This window comes from Bubalus bubalis, chromosome 8 (genome assembly GCF_019923935.1).
Source record: "Bubalus bubalis isolate 160015118507 breed Murrah chromosome 8, NDDB_SH_1, whole genome shotgun sequence".
NCBI classification, from domain to species: Eukaryota; Metazoa; Chordata; class Mammalia; order Artiodactyla; family Bovidae; genus Bubalus; species Bubalus bubalis.
Window position 1 is genome coordinate 30,255,276 of NC_059164.1, and position 16,904 is coordinate 30,272,179.

At 39.8% G+C, this 16,904-nt stretch overlaps 1 protein-coding gene across 3 annotated transcripts in view; it reads left to right on the forward strand.

Annotated features, from left to right (window-relative positions):
- DNAH11 (dynein axonemal heavy chain 11) overlaps nucleotides 1-16,904 on the forward strand; it is a 375,791-nt gene that overhangs the window by 327,305 nt on the left and 31,582 nt on the right. For all 3 annotated transcript variants that reach the window (XM_044946526.2, XM_044946527.2, XR_006552702.2), the window contains exons 69-73: nucleotides 4,073-4,243; nucleotides 7,905-8,027; nucleotides 9,459-9,652; nucleotides 10,830-10,978; nucleotides 11,844-11,971. In XM_044946526.2, coding sequence (XP_044802461.2) covers nucleotides 4,073-4,243; nucleotides 7,905-8,027; nucleotides 9,459-9,652; nucleotides 10,830-10,978; nucleotides 11,844-11,971 — 765 coding nt within the window. The remainder of the gene's footprint in view (nucleotides 1-4,072; nucleotides 4,244-7,904; nucleotides 8,028-9,458; nucleotides 9,653-10,829; nucleotides 10,979-11,843; nucleotides 11,972-16,904) is intronic.

Genomic DNA, 16,904 nt, shown 5'->3' on the forward strand with positions numbered 1-16,904 from the left:
GTTGGTTAAACATTAAAAATCACACAATGTAATTCTTCATATTAATAAAATAAAAAAGAGAAAAAGCCTATAATTCAGAAGATGCAAAGAACTTGACAAATTAAAACATTTGGTTAAAAAAAAATTCTGAGAAAACTGGGATAAAATGGTCACTTTATCATACTCTGTGCTGAAGGGCATCTGTGAGGATTTTCAGCTAATGTTAATGTTGAAAAATGGTATACTTTCCTCTAAGATCCAAAGAAAACAAGAATGTCTTCTCTTAACACTTCTATTCAATATTGCACTAGAGGTTATAGCCAGTGAAACAATACAAAAAAAAAAAAAAAGAAATTTTAAAGAAGAAATGCCATCTTTTTTCCACAGATGACCAACCTTCATGAGAAACTACTAGGATTAAGCAGTGAGTTTTTAGCAAGATCACAGGATATGAAGTCAATATGCAGAATCCATTATATTTCTATTTATGAGGAATAAACATTTAGAAAATAAAATTAATAAATACTATTTATGGTAGATTCCAAAATTCTGAAACTCTTAGGGTTAATTTTAACAAAACAGATACAAGATCTGCATACTGAAGGCTACAAAATATTATTGAGAAAATTAAAGAAGGTTCAACTAAATGGAGAAAAAGACCATGTTTATGACTCAGAACAATCAGTATTATTAAGATTTTAATTCTATCTAAATTAATCTATAGATTTAATTCAGTCTCAGTGAAAGTCCCAGAAGGGCTTTTTTTTTTTTTTCTGGTAGAAATTGGCTAACAGATTCTAAAATTTATGTAGAAATGCCAAGGATTTAAAAACAACTAATTTTGAAAAAGAAAAACAAATTTGGAAGACTTACAGTATATGATTTCAAGACTTACTACACTGATTGGCCTAAATAAAAATACACTGATCAATGAAACAGAATTAAGAGTCCAGAAGCAGACCCATAAATGTATGGTCAACTGATTCTTGGAAGTGAGTGTTAAGACAATTCACTGAGGAGAGAATGTTTTTGCAACAAATGGTGCTGGGACAACTGGATATCCACGTGGAATAAAATGAACCTTAGCTACTACATCACTCTATATAAAATGAGTTAAAAATGAATAAGCTAAGCCGTAAAATTTCCCGGAGAACAATAGAAAGTCTTTGGGCTTTGGTTTAGGCAAAGATTTATCCTTAGAGTATAAGAGAAATAAAAATTTCTTAGAGTATAAGAGAAAGAAAAAAGTTAGCCTCATCAAAAGACGTTAAGAAAGTGAAAAACTAAGCCATAGATCAGTAAAAGTTATTTCCAATACATAAACTTCACAAAGAACTTATATCAGAATATACAACTCAATAGTTAACTCAAAAAATGGAGGAAAGGCTTGGACTTGTCTACCAAGATATATATTTCCCATAAGCATATTTTTAAGACGCTCAACAATCATCTGAGAAATGCAGAGTAAAAGCAGAATGAGATATGACTGTATACCCAATAGAAAAACTAAAATTATACAAGACTGTCATTAATGTAAGTGTTAGCACTGATGTGGTGCTACGCCTCTCTCACTTTGCCAGTGGGGATGCAAAGTGCTAACACTATTTTGGAAAACAGTTTGGCAGTTTCTCATAAAGTTACAAAATGATCTAAATGTTTACTCTAGGTCTTAACCCAAAGGGAATCAATTCGAAAACAACCTACTAGAAGTGCACATCTAAAATGAATCTGCCATGAGAGAAACAGCTCAGCAGTGGGCAGGGATGGGGTGGATAATGGTGGGAACGGACTGCAGAGAGGCACATGAGAACTTTTTAGGGTGACATGGATAGCAAGGTTCTACATTTTGACTGCAGTGACTGTTACTGAAGTCTATACATTTATCACTACTCATTGAGCTTTTTATTTAATGGGTGCATTTTATTGTTTATAAATTAAAAATTGATTTTTAAAATGTAAATAGCAAATAAGTACTTTTTTTTAATACCTTCTTACCCATATTTACTGTCAGTTGTTGTAGGGTTTTACTTTCTTTCAAGTATATTAGTCCTTGTCCACCAGTCAAAAAATTTGATATTTTAATGTTATATCTATTTATAGATATATAGATTTGGATTATAGATGTATATAGTTGGCTATGTTTAGCTATATATTTAAATATCTATAGATATATGTAAAAATCTATATAAAAGCCCCATTGCTACCAAGACATATGAGTAAAATCAAATATTGAGTGATTTTTTAAAGAATGAGATAATCAAAGGGGATCACAAAAGTACATGGGTGGAATAACAAAAACAAAAAAATAAAAGGACTTGAAGAGACATTTCTCCAAAGGAGACATGATCAATAAGACATGACCAATGACCAATAAGCATTTGAAAAGATGTTCAGCATCACTAATGTTTAGGAACATGCAAACCAAAATCACAACGAGATACTATTTCATATCTATTAGGATAGATACAATATTTCAGGGGAAAAAAAGAAACAGAAAATAACAAGTGTTGGCAATGATCTGGAGAAATTGTAACCCTTGTGCACTGTTGGAAGGGTTGTGAAACAGTGCAGTTACTTTGGAAAATGATATGACAGTTTTAAAAATTGCCATGTGATTCAGCAATTCCACTTCTGAACATATACCCAAAAGAATTACAAGATGGTCTCAAAGATACATTTGTACACCCGTGTTCATAGCATTGTTCATAATAGACCCAAATGTCCAGCCCTGGATGAAAGCGGGCTTGAAACTCAACATTTGAAAACTGAGATCATGGCATCCGGTCCCATCACTTCATGGCAGATGGAAGGGAGAAAAGTGGTAACAGTGACAGATTTATTTTCTTGGGCTCCAGAATCACTGCGGACAGAGACTGCAGCCATGAAATTAAAAGATGCTTGCTCTTTGGAAGGAAAGCTATGACAAACCTAGACATCGTATTAAAAAGCAGAGATATCATTTTGCTGACAGAGGTCTGCATAGTCAAAGCTATAGCTTTTCCAGGGATCACGTACAGCCATGAGAACTGGACCATGAAGAAGGCTGAGTGCTGAAGAATTGATGCTTTTAAATTGTGATTCTTAAGCATCCTTTGGACTGCATGGAGATCAAACCAGTCAATCCTAAAGGAAATCAGTCCTGAATATTTATTGGAAGGACTTGCTGAAGCTGAAGCTCCAATATTTTGGCCACCTGATGTGAAGAGCCAACTCATTGGAAAAGACCCTAATACTGGGAAAGATTGAAGGCAGAGGAAGCGGGCAGCAGAGGATGAGGTGATTGGATAGCATCACTGACTCAGTGGACATAAATTTGAGCAAACTCCAGGAGATAGTGGAGAACAGAGGAGCCTGGCATACTGCAGTCCATGGGGCTGCAAAGAGTCAGACAGGACTTAGTGACTGAACAACCACAGCTAATATGCACATACAGTGGAACATTATGTAGCCTTAAAAAGGAAGGAAATTCTGATGTATGCTACAACGTAGATGAACCTTAATGACATTATACTGAGTGAAATAAGCTTGTCACAATAAGACAAATACTATATAATTCCACTATAGGAAGTACCTAGAGCAGTCAAACTTGTAGAAACAGAATGTAGAATAGTGGTTGTCAAGGAATGGGGAGTTATTGATATAATTAAATGCGTTTTTTAAGTGAGTTGTTGTCTAACACTGTTTCAGTTCAAGAAGAAAACAGTTTGAAAATGGGTTGTACCACAGTGTGAATATACTTAATACTACTTAAAACTAATAAGATGGTAAATTTTACCCTTTGTGTATTTTACCAAAATTAAAAATAAGAATATATATATATATATATTCAATTGCATGGGTAGAAGGACAAAGGACAGTGCAATTCAGTTGGTTAGGAAGAAAACGTGGGTAGATTTTATGAAATAATGTTAAAAATAATAGCAAACTTTCACTGAGGCCTTACCACATGCCAGGAGCTGTTCTAGAGCTCATAGAATCCTTGTAAAACCCATCCTGTTCTCTCTCCCCATCCATACACTGTAGCCTCTGGCTTGGGACTAGCTGGACACCTGCCATCAGTTGTCACCCCTTAACAGTGCCTTGAATTCCCCAGGCTTTCAACATGCTGTTCCACAGAGCCATCGAGCAGACTGACAAGGTGGAGGACATGCCGGGGCGCATCTCCGCCCTGACCGAGAGCATCACCCACGCCGTCTTTCTCTACACCAGCCAGGCGCTGTTTGAGAAGGACAAACTCACCTTCCTGTCCCAGATGGCTTTCCAGGTGAGGAAATCAGTCACTGAAAAGCAGCCCCAGAACCCGAGTCTCGCATCTCTGTGTATTAGCTACTTCACTGCTGTTCAGAAGCCCTTGGTGGCCTAAAGATAGTTTGAGTTTCCCGGAGGGAACCTGGGCATATGTCAGCCTTGTGAGTCGGTCAGCGTGCAGTGGCTTGGGTGGGTTTGCACTTGGGGCAACCACATCGGCCATCACTCTGTGAAACAGGCCCATGAGGTGCTGGCCTCACCTTTCCAGGTCCTATACAGACCTCCCAGGTATTTATCCTCCTGGGGAGTTTCTTGGAGAGAATCTCAAGGTTAACATTCCAAATCTGAGTGGTCCTGGGAGGTTTTCAGAGCCCCGTTAAAAAACAGTCAATGTATGGAAAGAGCTCCAGGTTTCACACTCCAACTTTCAGTAAGACCTCTTTCTCATGTGGACTCTGCAAATGATTTTGTTTAAATACAAGTACCCATGGTGAGGGAAAAAAAAAACATCGAGGACCTCATTCCTAGATGAAATAAACATGTGTTCCTTTTATTAGTCTGTTTGCTGTATAACTTTTTTGGTCAATTCAAATCTTGATGAAAGATGTCTTGTTTTGTGTCTTCCTAGGTACTTTGCTCAAAGAAGGCATTTTTAAATACCTGCTGTTAATAGTGATAAACTATCACTTCTCTTTCAATAGTTTTGATGTTAATAGAGTCCTTTGGGTTAAAAAAGAATATATGGGTGGAATCATTTTATAATATATGTGATAAACAGGAGTAATGCATTACAAAATGGAATTTTTCTTTTTAACTTTCTCCCAGTTTTATCAAGATAGAATAGACACATACATTGTATTAGGCCAGCATGTTCAACATAATGATCTTACGTATGTATATATTGTGAAATGATTACAGTATAAGTTCAGTCAACAGCTTTCACCTCATATAGTTACATTTTTTTCTCATGATGAGAACTTTAAGATTTACTCTCTCTTTTTTTTTTTTTTTTTTTAATTTTATTTTATTTTTAAACTTTACATAACTGTATTAGATTTGCCTAATATCAAAATGAATCCGCCACAGGTTTACATGTGTTCCCCATCCTGAACCCTCCTCCCTCCTCCCTCCCCATTCCATCCCTCTGGGTCGTCCCAGTGCACCAGCCCCAAGCATCCAGTATCGTGCATCGAACCTGGACTGGCAACTCATTTCATACATGATATTTTACATGTTTCAATGCCATTCTCCCAAATCTTCCCACCCTCTCCCTCTCCCACAGAGACCATAAGACTGTTCTATACATCAGTGTCTCTTTTGCTGTCTCGTACACAGGGTTATTGTTACCATCTTTCTAAATTCCATATATATGCGTTAGTATACTGTATTGGTGTTTTTCTTTCTGGCTTACTTCACTCTGTATAATAGGCTCCAGTTTCATCCACCTCATTAGAACTGATTCAAATGTATTCTTTTTAATGGCTGAATAATACTCCATTGTGTATATGTACCACAGCTTTCTTATCCATTCATCTGAAAAAACCAGAAGGGAAAGAGACACGAGTACCCCAATGTTCATCGCAGCACTGTTTATAATAGCCAGGACATGGAAGCAACCTAGATGTCCATCAGCAGATGAATAGATTTACTCTCTTTTATTGTTGTTTAGTCCCTAAGTCATGTCTAACTCTTTTGCAACCCCATGGACTCTAACCCGCCAGGCTCCTCTGTCCATGGGATTTTCCGGGAAAGAATACTTGAGTGGGTTGCCATTTCCTTCTCCAGGGGATCTTCCTGACCCAGGGATGGAACCTGTGTCTCCTGCGTTGGCAGCGAGTTCTTTAGCACTGAGCCACCAGGGAAGCCTTACTCCTTAGCAACTTCCTAATACCCATAGAGTATTGGTAAACCATGCTGTACATCACATCCCCAGTACTTGTTTATAACTAAAAGTTTATACCTTTTCATACCTTCATCCATTTTTCCACCCCCACCACCTGCCTCTGACAACCACCAACTTGTTCTCTGTATCTGTGAGTTCTGTTTTTTTGGATTCCACATGAAAGTGAGATTATACAGTGTTTCTCTTTCTCTCTATGACTCTTTTCCTTAGCATAATGCCCTCAAGGTCCATCTATCTTGTCACAAATGACAGGATTTCCTTCTTTTTATGACTGAGTAATATTCCATTGTACATATGAATGTGCATATATAAAAATTATACATACATACATACATACATACATACACGCACACACCACGTTTTCTTTATCCATTCATCCATAGATGGAGGCTTAGGTTGTTTCTGTATGTTGGCTATTGTAAAAAAAAGTGCTGTAATGAACATAGGAATACAGATATCTTTTTGAGATCGTGATTTTACTTCTTTTGGATGTATACCCAGAAGTGAAATTGCTGAATTCTGTGATAGTTCTAGTTTTAATTTTTTGGGGAATCTCCATATTCTTTTCCATGTAGCTTTACCAATGTACATTCCCACCAACAGTGTTCAAGGGTTCCTGTCTCATATCCTCACCAGCATTTGTCATCTCTCGTCTGTTTGTTAATTGCCATCCCAACAGGTGTGAGGTGACATCTCATGTGGTTTTGATTTGAATTTTCCTGATGATTAGTGATGAGTGATGTTGAGCACTTTTTCATGTAACTGTCAGCCATTTGTGTGCCTTCTTTGATACAATGACTATTCAGTTCCTCTGCCCATATTTTAATCATATTGTTTGTGGGTTTTGCTGACATTTGTATGTTTACATGTATTGTTCATGAATAGTAATGGACCAGGGATGGTACCATATGTATACACACATGTGTACATATATTTAAAACTTTTTAGAATATGTATACGGATTATTTATCTGAAATACTAACATAAATGTAAGCTTTATATATATGAGGACAACTTTTTGTTTGATGAAATCAAATTGGATTAAGAAAAATTATCCAATAAAATAATATTCTGATACATGTTACCACCTGTAATGCATTTTGAAAATATCTAGAATTTTTAAATAGCACAAACCTCAAACATTTTACCTGTTTACCTTTATAAGATGTTATAGTTTCTATGTGGAAATTAGGAATATTTCATTTGTGTCCCTCCTAAATATTCTATGGACTGTTTATCAGCTCTGTAACCAACATGCCTAAAGTTCAGTTCATGATGTGTTTGTTGTGTCTGTAAAACAACTTCCAGTTTTTTCTCAACATAATCTCACGTGTAAGAAAAGTCTTACATATCTCATGGTTTATTGACTATAATTTCTATATCAGGACTAACTTACTGTACTAGTTTTACCTTTTGTTTAGTGATTCGGTCCATTTTCATCTGAGGGTTTCTCAGTTTGTATAAAAAGTTTCAAGATAAGTTTGAGCTAACAGTAGAAGGCTAAATATGAAAGCATATTTTAAATATGCTGCTAGTCGGCACAGGTGTTGAAATGAACCAGGTTTGGTAATTATTTGCTATTAGATTTTCAATCAAGATTTTGAGTTCATGAGTATAATCTAAGGTCCCTTATTTTAACCACAAACTGATATATATCTATAGGAATTCTCAGAAGTCTTAGTTCTGCCTTTTCAGCCATGTCTGTTAAGTGATGACTGCATCCTGGATTTTGATGCAGACCACATGACCCTTTTCTGCTTTGTGTCCTCTCAAGATTTTGCTGAGAAAGAAAGAGATAGATCATCTTGAATTGGATTTCCTGCTTCGGTTCACAGTTGAACACACTTACCAGAGTCCTGTTGATTTCCTCACTAATCAATCATGGAGTGCTATTAAGGTATGTTGGGAACGTGATTTTTCAAAAAATTTCTAAATCTTACTTCAAATCTCAGTTCTCTAAAATGTAGTTTTAAAAAATATAGGTGATATACACCATTTTAGTTGTAGATACATGCTGTTTTTAATTTTTTGAAGAACTTCCTATACTCTTTTCCATAGTGGCTACACCAATTTACATGTCCACCAACTATATTCTAATTTCCCTTTTTTATTTGGAAGTAAAGGAATTTCTGATCTATTTATGGATGGGAAAGTTAATAAATATGCATAATGTACAGGACCTTTGGTTAAAGTTGAGGAGTATAAGTGATCTTTTTTTCAGTTGACCTGAATTGTTTCTTCATTTGGTTTTTCTTTCTTATAGTATTTCTCCACTTTTTCAAAATAGTTTTGTTAATTTATACAGTGGTATAGTCATGTATTATCATTGTAAAATGTTTAAGCAGCACAACCCTAACTGTAAATCCTTATTCCACGTTTCTGTCAGAAGATTCTATTACTAAAAGTTTATTCTCTGACTCTGAAATTCCTCAGAGATGCTCTTCATGTACTAAGCCTCGCCATACTCTTCTTTTTTTTTTCCCCTAAGACAGGAACATTTCTCTGTATTGAAAATATCTTTGTTTTTCCTTAGTTTTTTAGTATGTTTAGATTTTATTTTTAAATAGAATTTTTAATTAGATTTTTACTCTAGAATTATAACTTCAAGTTCAATTGTGTATCAGGGTCTCAGCAGAAAACAAATGGCAAATCAAAGTATGATTTTTTAAAAGTTTAACAAAGAGTATATTTTCATTGTATAAGAAGAAAGATGAGGGGATCAGCCAGGGATGGGGAGGGGAAAAGGTGGGAAAGGAACAGTTCGTGAAACTCCTGAGAAAGGAAGCTATGGAGAGAGCCAGCCTCTCAGAACTCTGGCATTCCGTAAGGAAACAGAGCCATTACTAAACAGCACCAGCACAGAAAACCACTGGGGAAGAGGTACCTTCGCCTCCGTTCACTGGCCCTCCAGCCTCTTGCGGGTGCTTCCTGTTGGTCAGACCCAACCAGGCGGAAAACCAGGACACTTTGTTCAAGTCATCCTTCACAATCACCACCTTTGCAGGACAGGGAGCGTCCTGAGTAAATCTGAAGAGGCAATGAAGACTGTCCAGCACCCCTTTACCTGCACAGGATCCAATATAGTCACACGTCTTATTTTTTTTGTTTTGTTGCAGGCCCTTCTTTCTTTCTTATTCTTTAATTTTTAGTTTATATTATAGATGAATAACAGTGTTGTGGGTTTTTAGGTATGAAATAGATAATCACCAAGGACCTACTGCCTAGCACAGGGAGCTCACCTCAACATTCACAGCTCTTTGTCTCAGACTCCAGGCTGCTCTACACTGGCTGCTATGTTAGTCTCCTCTGCTCCCCTATTATATCACAGGCGGTCGCCCTCATGGAAGAGTTTCGAGGCCTCGACCGAGATGTGGAAGGATCTGCCAAGCAGTGGAGGAAGTGGGCAGAATCTGAGTGTCCAGAAAAGGAAAAGTTACCACAAGAATGGAAGAAGAAAAGTTTAATACAGAAGCTGATTATTTTGAGAGCAATGCGCCCTGACAGAATGACATATGCTCTCAGGTGGGGACAGTTGGCTTTTAGAGAAATTAACCTAGAGGAAACTTTGTCTTAAAGACTAGAAGTATCTGGTGGAGACTCAATGGTGGAGACATTATGGTTCGTGTTAATGAAAAGTGATTCTGCCAGCATTTTTATATTATAATCACTACTGTTGCTAAGATTTGCTAAGCACTGAACAGTATGCTAGTCTGTCAGCGGACTGAGCGTATTCTTCCTGAAAACCTTAGTTCTGAAATCAGCAGGGGAAACCGGAAACTGATGGAAATATTCTAGGAAGAGAGCTGGCAGAGTTCAGAGGCCAGGCACTTGCATTATCCTAGTGTGAGTCTCATTGTCTTTCACTTGGTGGCGGCACTTTGGCTCTGAAGATTTTGCACATCAAACAAAAAATGAATTCCTTTCAGGGATTCACTTATAGTTCTGTAACTCTGCAACCAGAGCAATTTAAAAGCAGAACCCTTGTCTGAATCTTGGCTGAAGTGTCCTTTTTTCTTTGCCCTTTTGGCTTCTCAGTGGTAATATGCTGCTTAATTCTAATTTGAATTCACCAGCCAGAGAGTTCTCAAGTTCCTTCCCTATAGAGCTGCTTTTTCTTCAGTAGTATTCACTTGCCGCAGGTTTTTTCCTTTGCTTTGTCTTTTCAGCCAATTTTCCCTTTGCAGAAGCGTCTGTCGCACCCTACTTTACAAGTTAATTCTGCTTAGTAGTACTTACTTTCTGCTAAATCTGATGCTGCTGGCAAATAATCCCTGCTTAATTGAGCTTCCCTGTGTTAGAAACACCCCAAAAAGCATTTGTATATTCATGAGAAGCCCAACAGGCTGGAAAATTGCATGGTGGCAAATCTAATGAACTGTTCATAAGTAATGGGGGGTCTGGCAGGGGGTTTGGGGGGACACAAAGCCACATGCAGGCAGCTGATGATACTCAGGAGGGTCTCAGTAGCCCCCCAAAAAGAACATAGGCTTCTGATTTTCATCACTTCTAAAGCAGTGAGAGATTTCACCGACTTGACTGCATAAATCTAGTCAGATTCATACTGCCATTATTACAAGACATCATATGTTCTAAACAAGGTTGGCTTCCTTCCTGTGTCTGCAGTTTAAGCTGATTCAAGTTGTGACACTTTTCAAGGTCAAAAGCACCGATCCTATCTTTGGCATTTTTTTTTTTACAGGAATTTCGTGGAGGAAAAACTGGGTGCCAAGTATGTAGAGAGGACCAGATTGGACTTGGTTAAAGCATTTGAGGAGAGCAGCCCAGCCACCCCCATATTCTTCATCCTCTCTCCAGGAGTAGATGCCCTCAAAGACCTGGAGATACTGGGTGAGTGGCCAGGCGGTGGCCATCCAGCCCTGACTCGCACCCAGCACCAACTCAACCTTCCTTTCAGCTCACAGTTATCTTAGTTGGGTTTTTTTTTTTTTTTTCCTTCCCTTTCTCATCTGTTGGAGATTGAATCTATGGAAAATGTAAGGTTAATAACACTGTAGTCAGAAGAAATGTTTAAATGGAGCATTCCTCTGGTTGGCATAATGCAAGTTTCTTTTGTACAATTTTCTACCTTTTGACTAGATGAGGGCCAGAGGGCAATTTTCTCCACGCTCTTGTAATCTTGTGCCCCCTGTGACTAAATAATGGTCATTAGAGCAAGTCTATTCGATTGTGCTAGGCACTGTCGCTTTGTGCTTTCGATGACTATTCCCCACGGTCTGCACGGAGAACTCCGGGTTAATAGAGCTGTGACCTGACTGTGCCGCATTCCAGCACGGCCTCGCAAGGTGAGAGGCTCCTGTGTTTTACCGAACGAGCTGATCCGGTCAAAAAAACGATGTGATACCGACCACATGTTGCTCCTTTTTATGAGGGCAGTGTCCTGCTACTCCTGCAGGAGTTTATAAAGCTTAATAACAACGCTTGCCACCTATCAAAATGTCAAAAGCTTTATTATGATAAAACCAGAGGAACTAATTCCCACAGGCTTTGCTAATGCTTGCGGGGAGGCTGCCATTGACACTGAAAGCTTAAAATGATGCTGTTGAAACAGCAGAGGTTTAGTTTGGATTCTTTAGGAAAGTGACCCAGGAGGTAATAGCGGTTGCCACGGATGGACGTCAGGTAACAGCATGCCAGACCTTTCTCACCCCTCCTTGGTTCACTCTTCTGCTTGCTGTGTCATGCCCTCCTGCAGGCAAAAGACTGGGCTTTACGATCGACTCTGGAAAATTCCACAACGTGTCTTTAGGACAAGGGCAGGAGATGGTGGCAGAAACAGCCCTGGAGAAGGCTTCCAGAGAAGGACACTGGGTCATACTCCAGGTGAGTATCACGTTTTCAGGGGCAGCACGGGGAATGAGCACTACGGGCAGTGCAGAGCCACCCTGCCCAGTGGGCATGAGCCTTTCACATAACACAGGGTGATCTGCAGAGTCCTGGGGGTGCCCTCAGCGGCAGAGACACCTCCAAGGTGACAAGGAGCTCTGCCGACAAGAATACATACCATCTTTTGAGGGATTTTCTAGCCATTGTGGTTTAAATTTTTTAAAAAAATTATTTATTCATGACTGCGGTGGGTCTTCGCTGCCACATGGGGCTTTCTCTAATTGTGGTGAGCGGGGCCTGCTCTCTAGTTGCGGTGGCTTCTCTTCTTATGGAGAATGGGCTCTAGGTGCCCGGGCTTAGTTGCCCTGCAGCATATGAAGTCTTCCCAAACCAGGAATCAAATCCATGTCCCCTACATCGGCAGGCAGATTCTTATCCACTAGACCACCAGAGAAATCCTAAAATTTAAAATACTAGAGGGAACCCATCATTCTCTTTATGCACATATATCTGAAACACCCAGTAGGGCTTGAGGACAGACAGACAGACAGAGTACCAACACTGTTGTCATGACATCTCTCATTTGCATATAGCTTTAAAGTTGACAGAGCATTTTTTCATATCTCATTATCTCCTATGACTCTGACTCTGCCCCTAGCTTATTGTGTAGCATTCTCTTTGTAAGTTAAAGGATTGAGGATTAGTCCCTTTATCCTTTCCAGGGCTTATATATATGGGTCTATGAGTCTGCCAGTCAGTGTTCTCTGGAGTGGTTTCCATGATTCGGGATTCTGGTGTCAACTGAAAAAAAAAAAAAAAAAAAAACCACACAAAGGAGGTACGAGTTCAGTTTTATCTGGGGACTTCAATGGGGACTATAGCCCGGGAGACAGACTCTCAGCTCTGAGAAACTACAGCAGAGAGGTAGTGGGGAGAGGCCAGTGTGTATGTGGTCTTGGTAACCAAGCACACGTCTCAGTAGAGGGTTGCTGCTAGTCACAAGGAGCAGATATCTCTGCTAATGATTTTAGTGATTTTCTAGATATAAAAAGATACAAGAAAGAGATTCATAAGATATTTTCTCCTGAAAATATCTAACTGTGAAGGTCTGTTCTACCAGATTTCCCAGCGTATAGAGTGCCTTATTCCCGGCCTCCACGCTGAACACTTTGCAGGTTGTGTTGAATGCCAGTGCTTGCAGTGGCTGATGATGTCATCCTTATAGAAAGAGATGGCAAGCAGCATTTTTTAGTTTGCACCAGCAAGAACCTAAAACCCATGGAGGCCAGGCCAGCTTCAGGCGGCACCTAGGGGCCAAGCAGACTCCTTATACAGCAGGGCATGCCAGCTGTCTTGGGGGGTCTGGAAATAGCCTTTTGATTTGGAGCACAAAGGTTCTCTTTTATATGCCAGACTCTCTACTAGGCAATTCATTCCTGGGATACATTGTTGCTAATCATCACAGCAAAGCTGCAAGGGGAGTTATGGCCATCCTATTGTAAAGATAAGAAAATTGAGCCTCCGAGCAGTCTGGAGGGCCTCAGGGCCACCCAGTGGGAAAAGGACAGAGTCTGTTTGGCAGCAGACGATGTGTTTTCAGCTAGCCCACACTGCCACCTCACGCGGTCAGGACGCTGGCCTTCCCTAACGTCTCCAGTGTCCAGGGCTGATGCTGTTTGCATTTATGCTTAAAATAAAATTGGATGCACAAAGACGCTGCCCATTATCCACACAGAATATAACCTTCTGGGAGAGTAGACCCTACTGCTTAAACCATGAGCCTTCAGTATGGGGACTTGGGATGACGTGTCCCCTTCTGAGCCTCACAGAGTCAAATGGCTGAAAGTGGAGGGTTTGTTTTTCTAAAACTACCAGGTGTTGCTTGGGCAGTCGTGTGGACCCTGGGATTTTCCCACAGAAGAAAGAGTCCTTTGCAAATCCTCACATCCAGAGGCTCAGACTGCATGAAACTGGGAGGGCTGCAGCTATCTCCTAAGAGAAGACAGTACTCACAGCAAAATGTTTCTGTCAGTTTTATGTCTGTGCTGAGCTACCAGTTGTCCCCTTCCCCCCCAAAAAATGCAAGTAGTAACTTTTCCCATTTAAAAAAAAAAAAAAAGCCTTGAAAGACTGTACTTTGTGAAGGGTCTCCTTTTGGATATCTATTCTAGACTTTTGTTCTAAGTGATAAGCCAGAAACTTAGAATGTAACTTTTTTGCTATTTTTCGCCACACTCTGCAGTTTCCGAAGATTTGTAGTATCCCTTTGATTGGCAGTTAAATGAAGAGCAGGACTTTGAAGCATGACAAGACCAGCATAATCAGAACTTGTTATATTATTTGTATTTTACATTCAGTTTTGTTGGCGTGGGCAAAGAATACATATGCACATGGTAATAAGTTCTTATCCAGACTCCACCATAGTCAATTACTATGATCAGAAATAGCCCCCCTCAAGATGTTTAGGCAGCTACTAGTGTTTTGTCAGAAAATCCACATTCCACAGAAAACTATAGCTAAGGTAGCAGGCTGGCGCTGTCTTTATCTCATGCACACCAGATCATTTGTGAATTAAAATAATGGAATTAAAAACTATTTTTCATGGGCAAAGTGGGTCATTTTCAACATATGTGTATTGACTAAAAACGTTGCACAAACACTGCTGCCCTTGGACAAATGGCCACGGATATCTAGCCAGTCTCAAAGCTGGTACCCTCAAGAATGGTCCCCAGGCTGGATTCCAAAGTGTGACTGTGTACAGCGATGGTGTGCTTGGAGATTTTTCTGTTCCCTGACTCCAAAGTCACCACCTAGGGATATTTTTACATTTGTTTCACATAAACTTTCCAAGCAAGGCATTGTCATGGTCCTTGAGGTAGGGAATTAGAACACATTTGAGCATGCAAAACAGATATTTATTATAGATTTTGCTCCTGCTTACTTGTATGAGTGCACAGTTAGATGTGAGAAGCACTCTCCTTATCATCTAGTAGCAAGTAAGGGAGAAAACTTAGAGACCCCTTACCTACTGTAGAAGTTTTCTAGGGTTGCCATACCAAAGTATCATGGATTGGATCATTTGAGCAACAGGAGTTTAATTTCTTATTGATCTAGGGGCTAGAAGTCTGAGATGAAGGTGTCAGCAGAGTTGGTTTTAAGTGGGGTCCTTCTCCTTGGTTTATAGATGGTTTTAGTCTCCCTGTTTCTTGACATGGTTTTCTTTCTATGTGTGTCTGTCTGTCTATCTTCTAATCTCTTCTTCTTATAAGGACACCAGTCATATTGGATTAAGGTCCACTTTAATGTCTGCTGGGCTTGCTGTGCTTAGTTGCTCTTGCTCAGTCGTGTCTGTCTGCTTGCAAATCCATGGACTGTAGCCCGCCAGACTCCTCTGTCCACAGGGATTCCCCAGGCAAGAATACTGCAGTGGGTTGGCATGCTGTCCTCTTTAATGACTGCATTTAGCCTTAATTACCTCTTTTAAGAACCTGTTCCAAATACAGCTGCATTCTGAGGAGCTGAGGGCTCAGTTCAGTTCAGTCGCTCAGTCGTGTCCAACTCTTTGCGACTCCATAACTGCAGCACGCCAGGCCTCCCTGTCCATCACCAACTTCCAGACCTACCCAAACTCATGTCCATTGAGTAAGTGATGCCATCCAGCCATCTCATCCTCTGTCATCCCCTTCTCCTGCCCTCAATCTTTCCCAGCATCAGGGTCTTTTCAAATGAGTCAGCTCTTCTCATCAGGTGGCCAAAGTATTGGAGTTTCAGCTTCAACATCATTCCTTCCAATGAACACCCAGGGCTGATCTCCTTTAGGATGGACTGGTTGGATCTCCTTGCAGTCCAAGGGACTCTCAAGAGTCTTCTTCAACACCATAGTTCAAAAGCATCCCTTCTTTGGTGCTCAGCTTTCTTTATAGTCCAACTCTCACATCCATACATGACTACTGAAAAAACTATAGCCTTGACTAGACGGACCTTTGTTGACAAAGTAATGTTTCTGCTTTTTAAAATGCTATCTAGATTGGTCATAACTTTCCTTCCAAGGAGTAAGCATCTTTTAATTTCATGGCTGCAATCACCATCTGCAGTGATTTTGGAGCCCAAAAAAATAAAGTCAGCCACCGTTTCCCCATCTATTTGCCATGAAGTGATGGGACCAGATGCCATAATCTTTGTCTTCTGAATGTTGAGCTTTAAGCCTACTTTTTCACTCTCCTCTTTCACTTTCATCAAGAGGCTCTTTAGTTTTTCTTCACTTTCTGCCATAAGGGTGGTGTCATCTGCATATCTGAGGTTATTGATACTTCTCCCAGCAATCTTGATTCCAGCTTGTGCTTCTTCCAGCCCAGTGTTTCTCATGATGTACCCTGCATATAAGTTAAACAAGCAGAGTGACAATATATAGCCTTGACGTACTCCTTTTCCTGTTTGGAACCAGTCTGTTGTTCCATGTCCAGTTCTAACTGCTGCTTCCTGACCTGCATACAGGTTTCTCAAGAGGCAGGTCAGGTGGTCTGGTATTCCCATCTCTTTCAGAATTTTCCACAGTTTATTGTGATCCACACAGTCAAAGGCTTTGGCATAGTCAGTAAGGCAGAAATAGATGTTTTTTCTGGAACTCGCTTGCTTTTTCACTGAGGGTTAGGACTCAACATATGTACTTGGATGGAAACGATTCAGGCCTTGACACCTTCCAATGTTCAGTATTCTCCCAAGGGAGAAAAGGCTAATAACATCAACCACTGGATTGGCATAGGTCTTTTTACAACAGAACTGTTTTGAAGAAAGATATCTACATTACTGTTCCTGTTATCAAATTCAGATTTGGCCACTTGCTGCTCCAAAGGCCAATATTGGAGAGGCAAATGCTGGTAGGAACAGAAAGATTGCCAGATTCAGAAATCTGGCAACCTGGGGAAGGCAG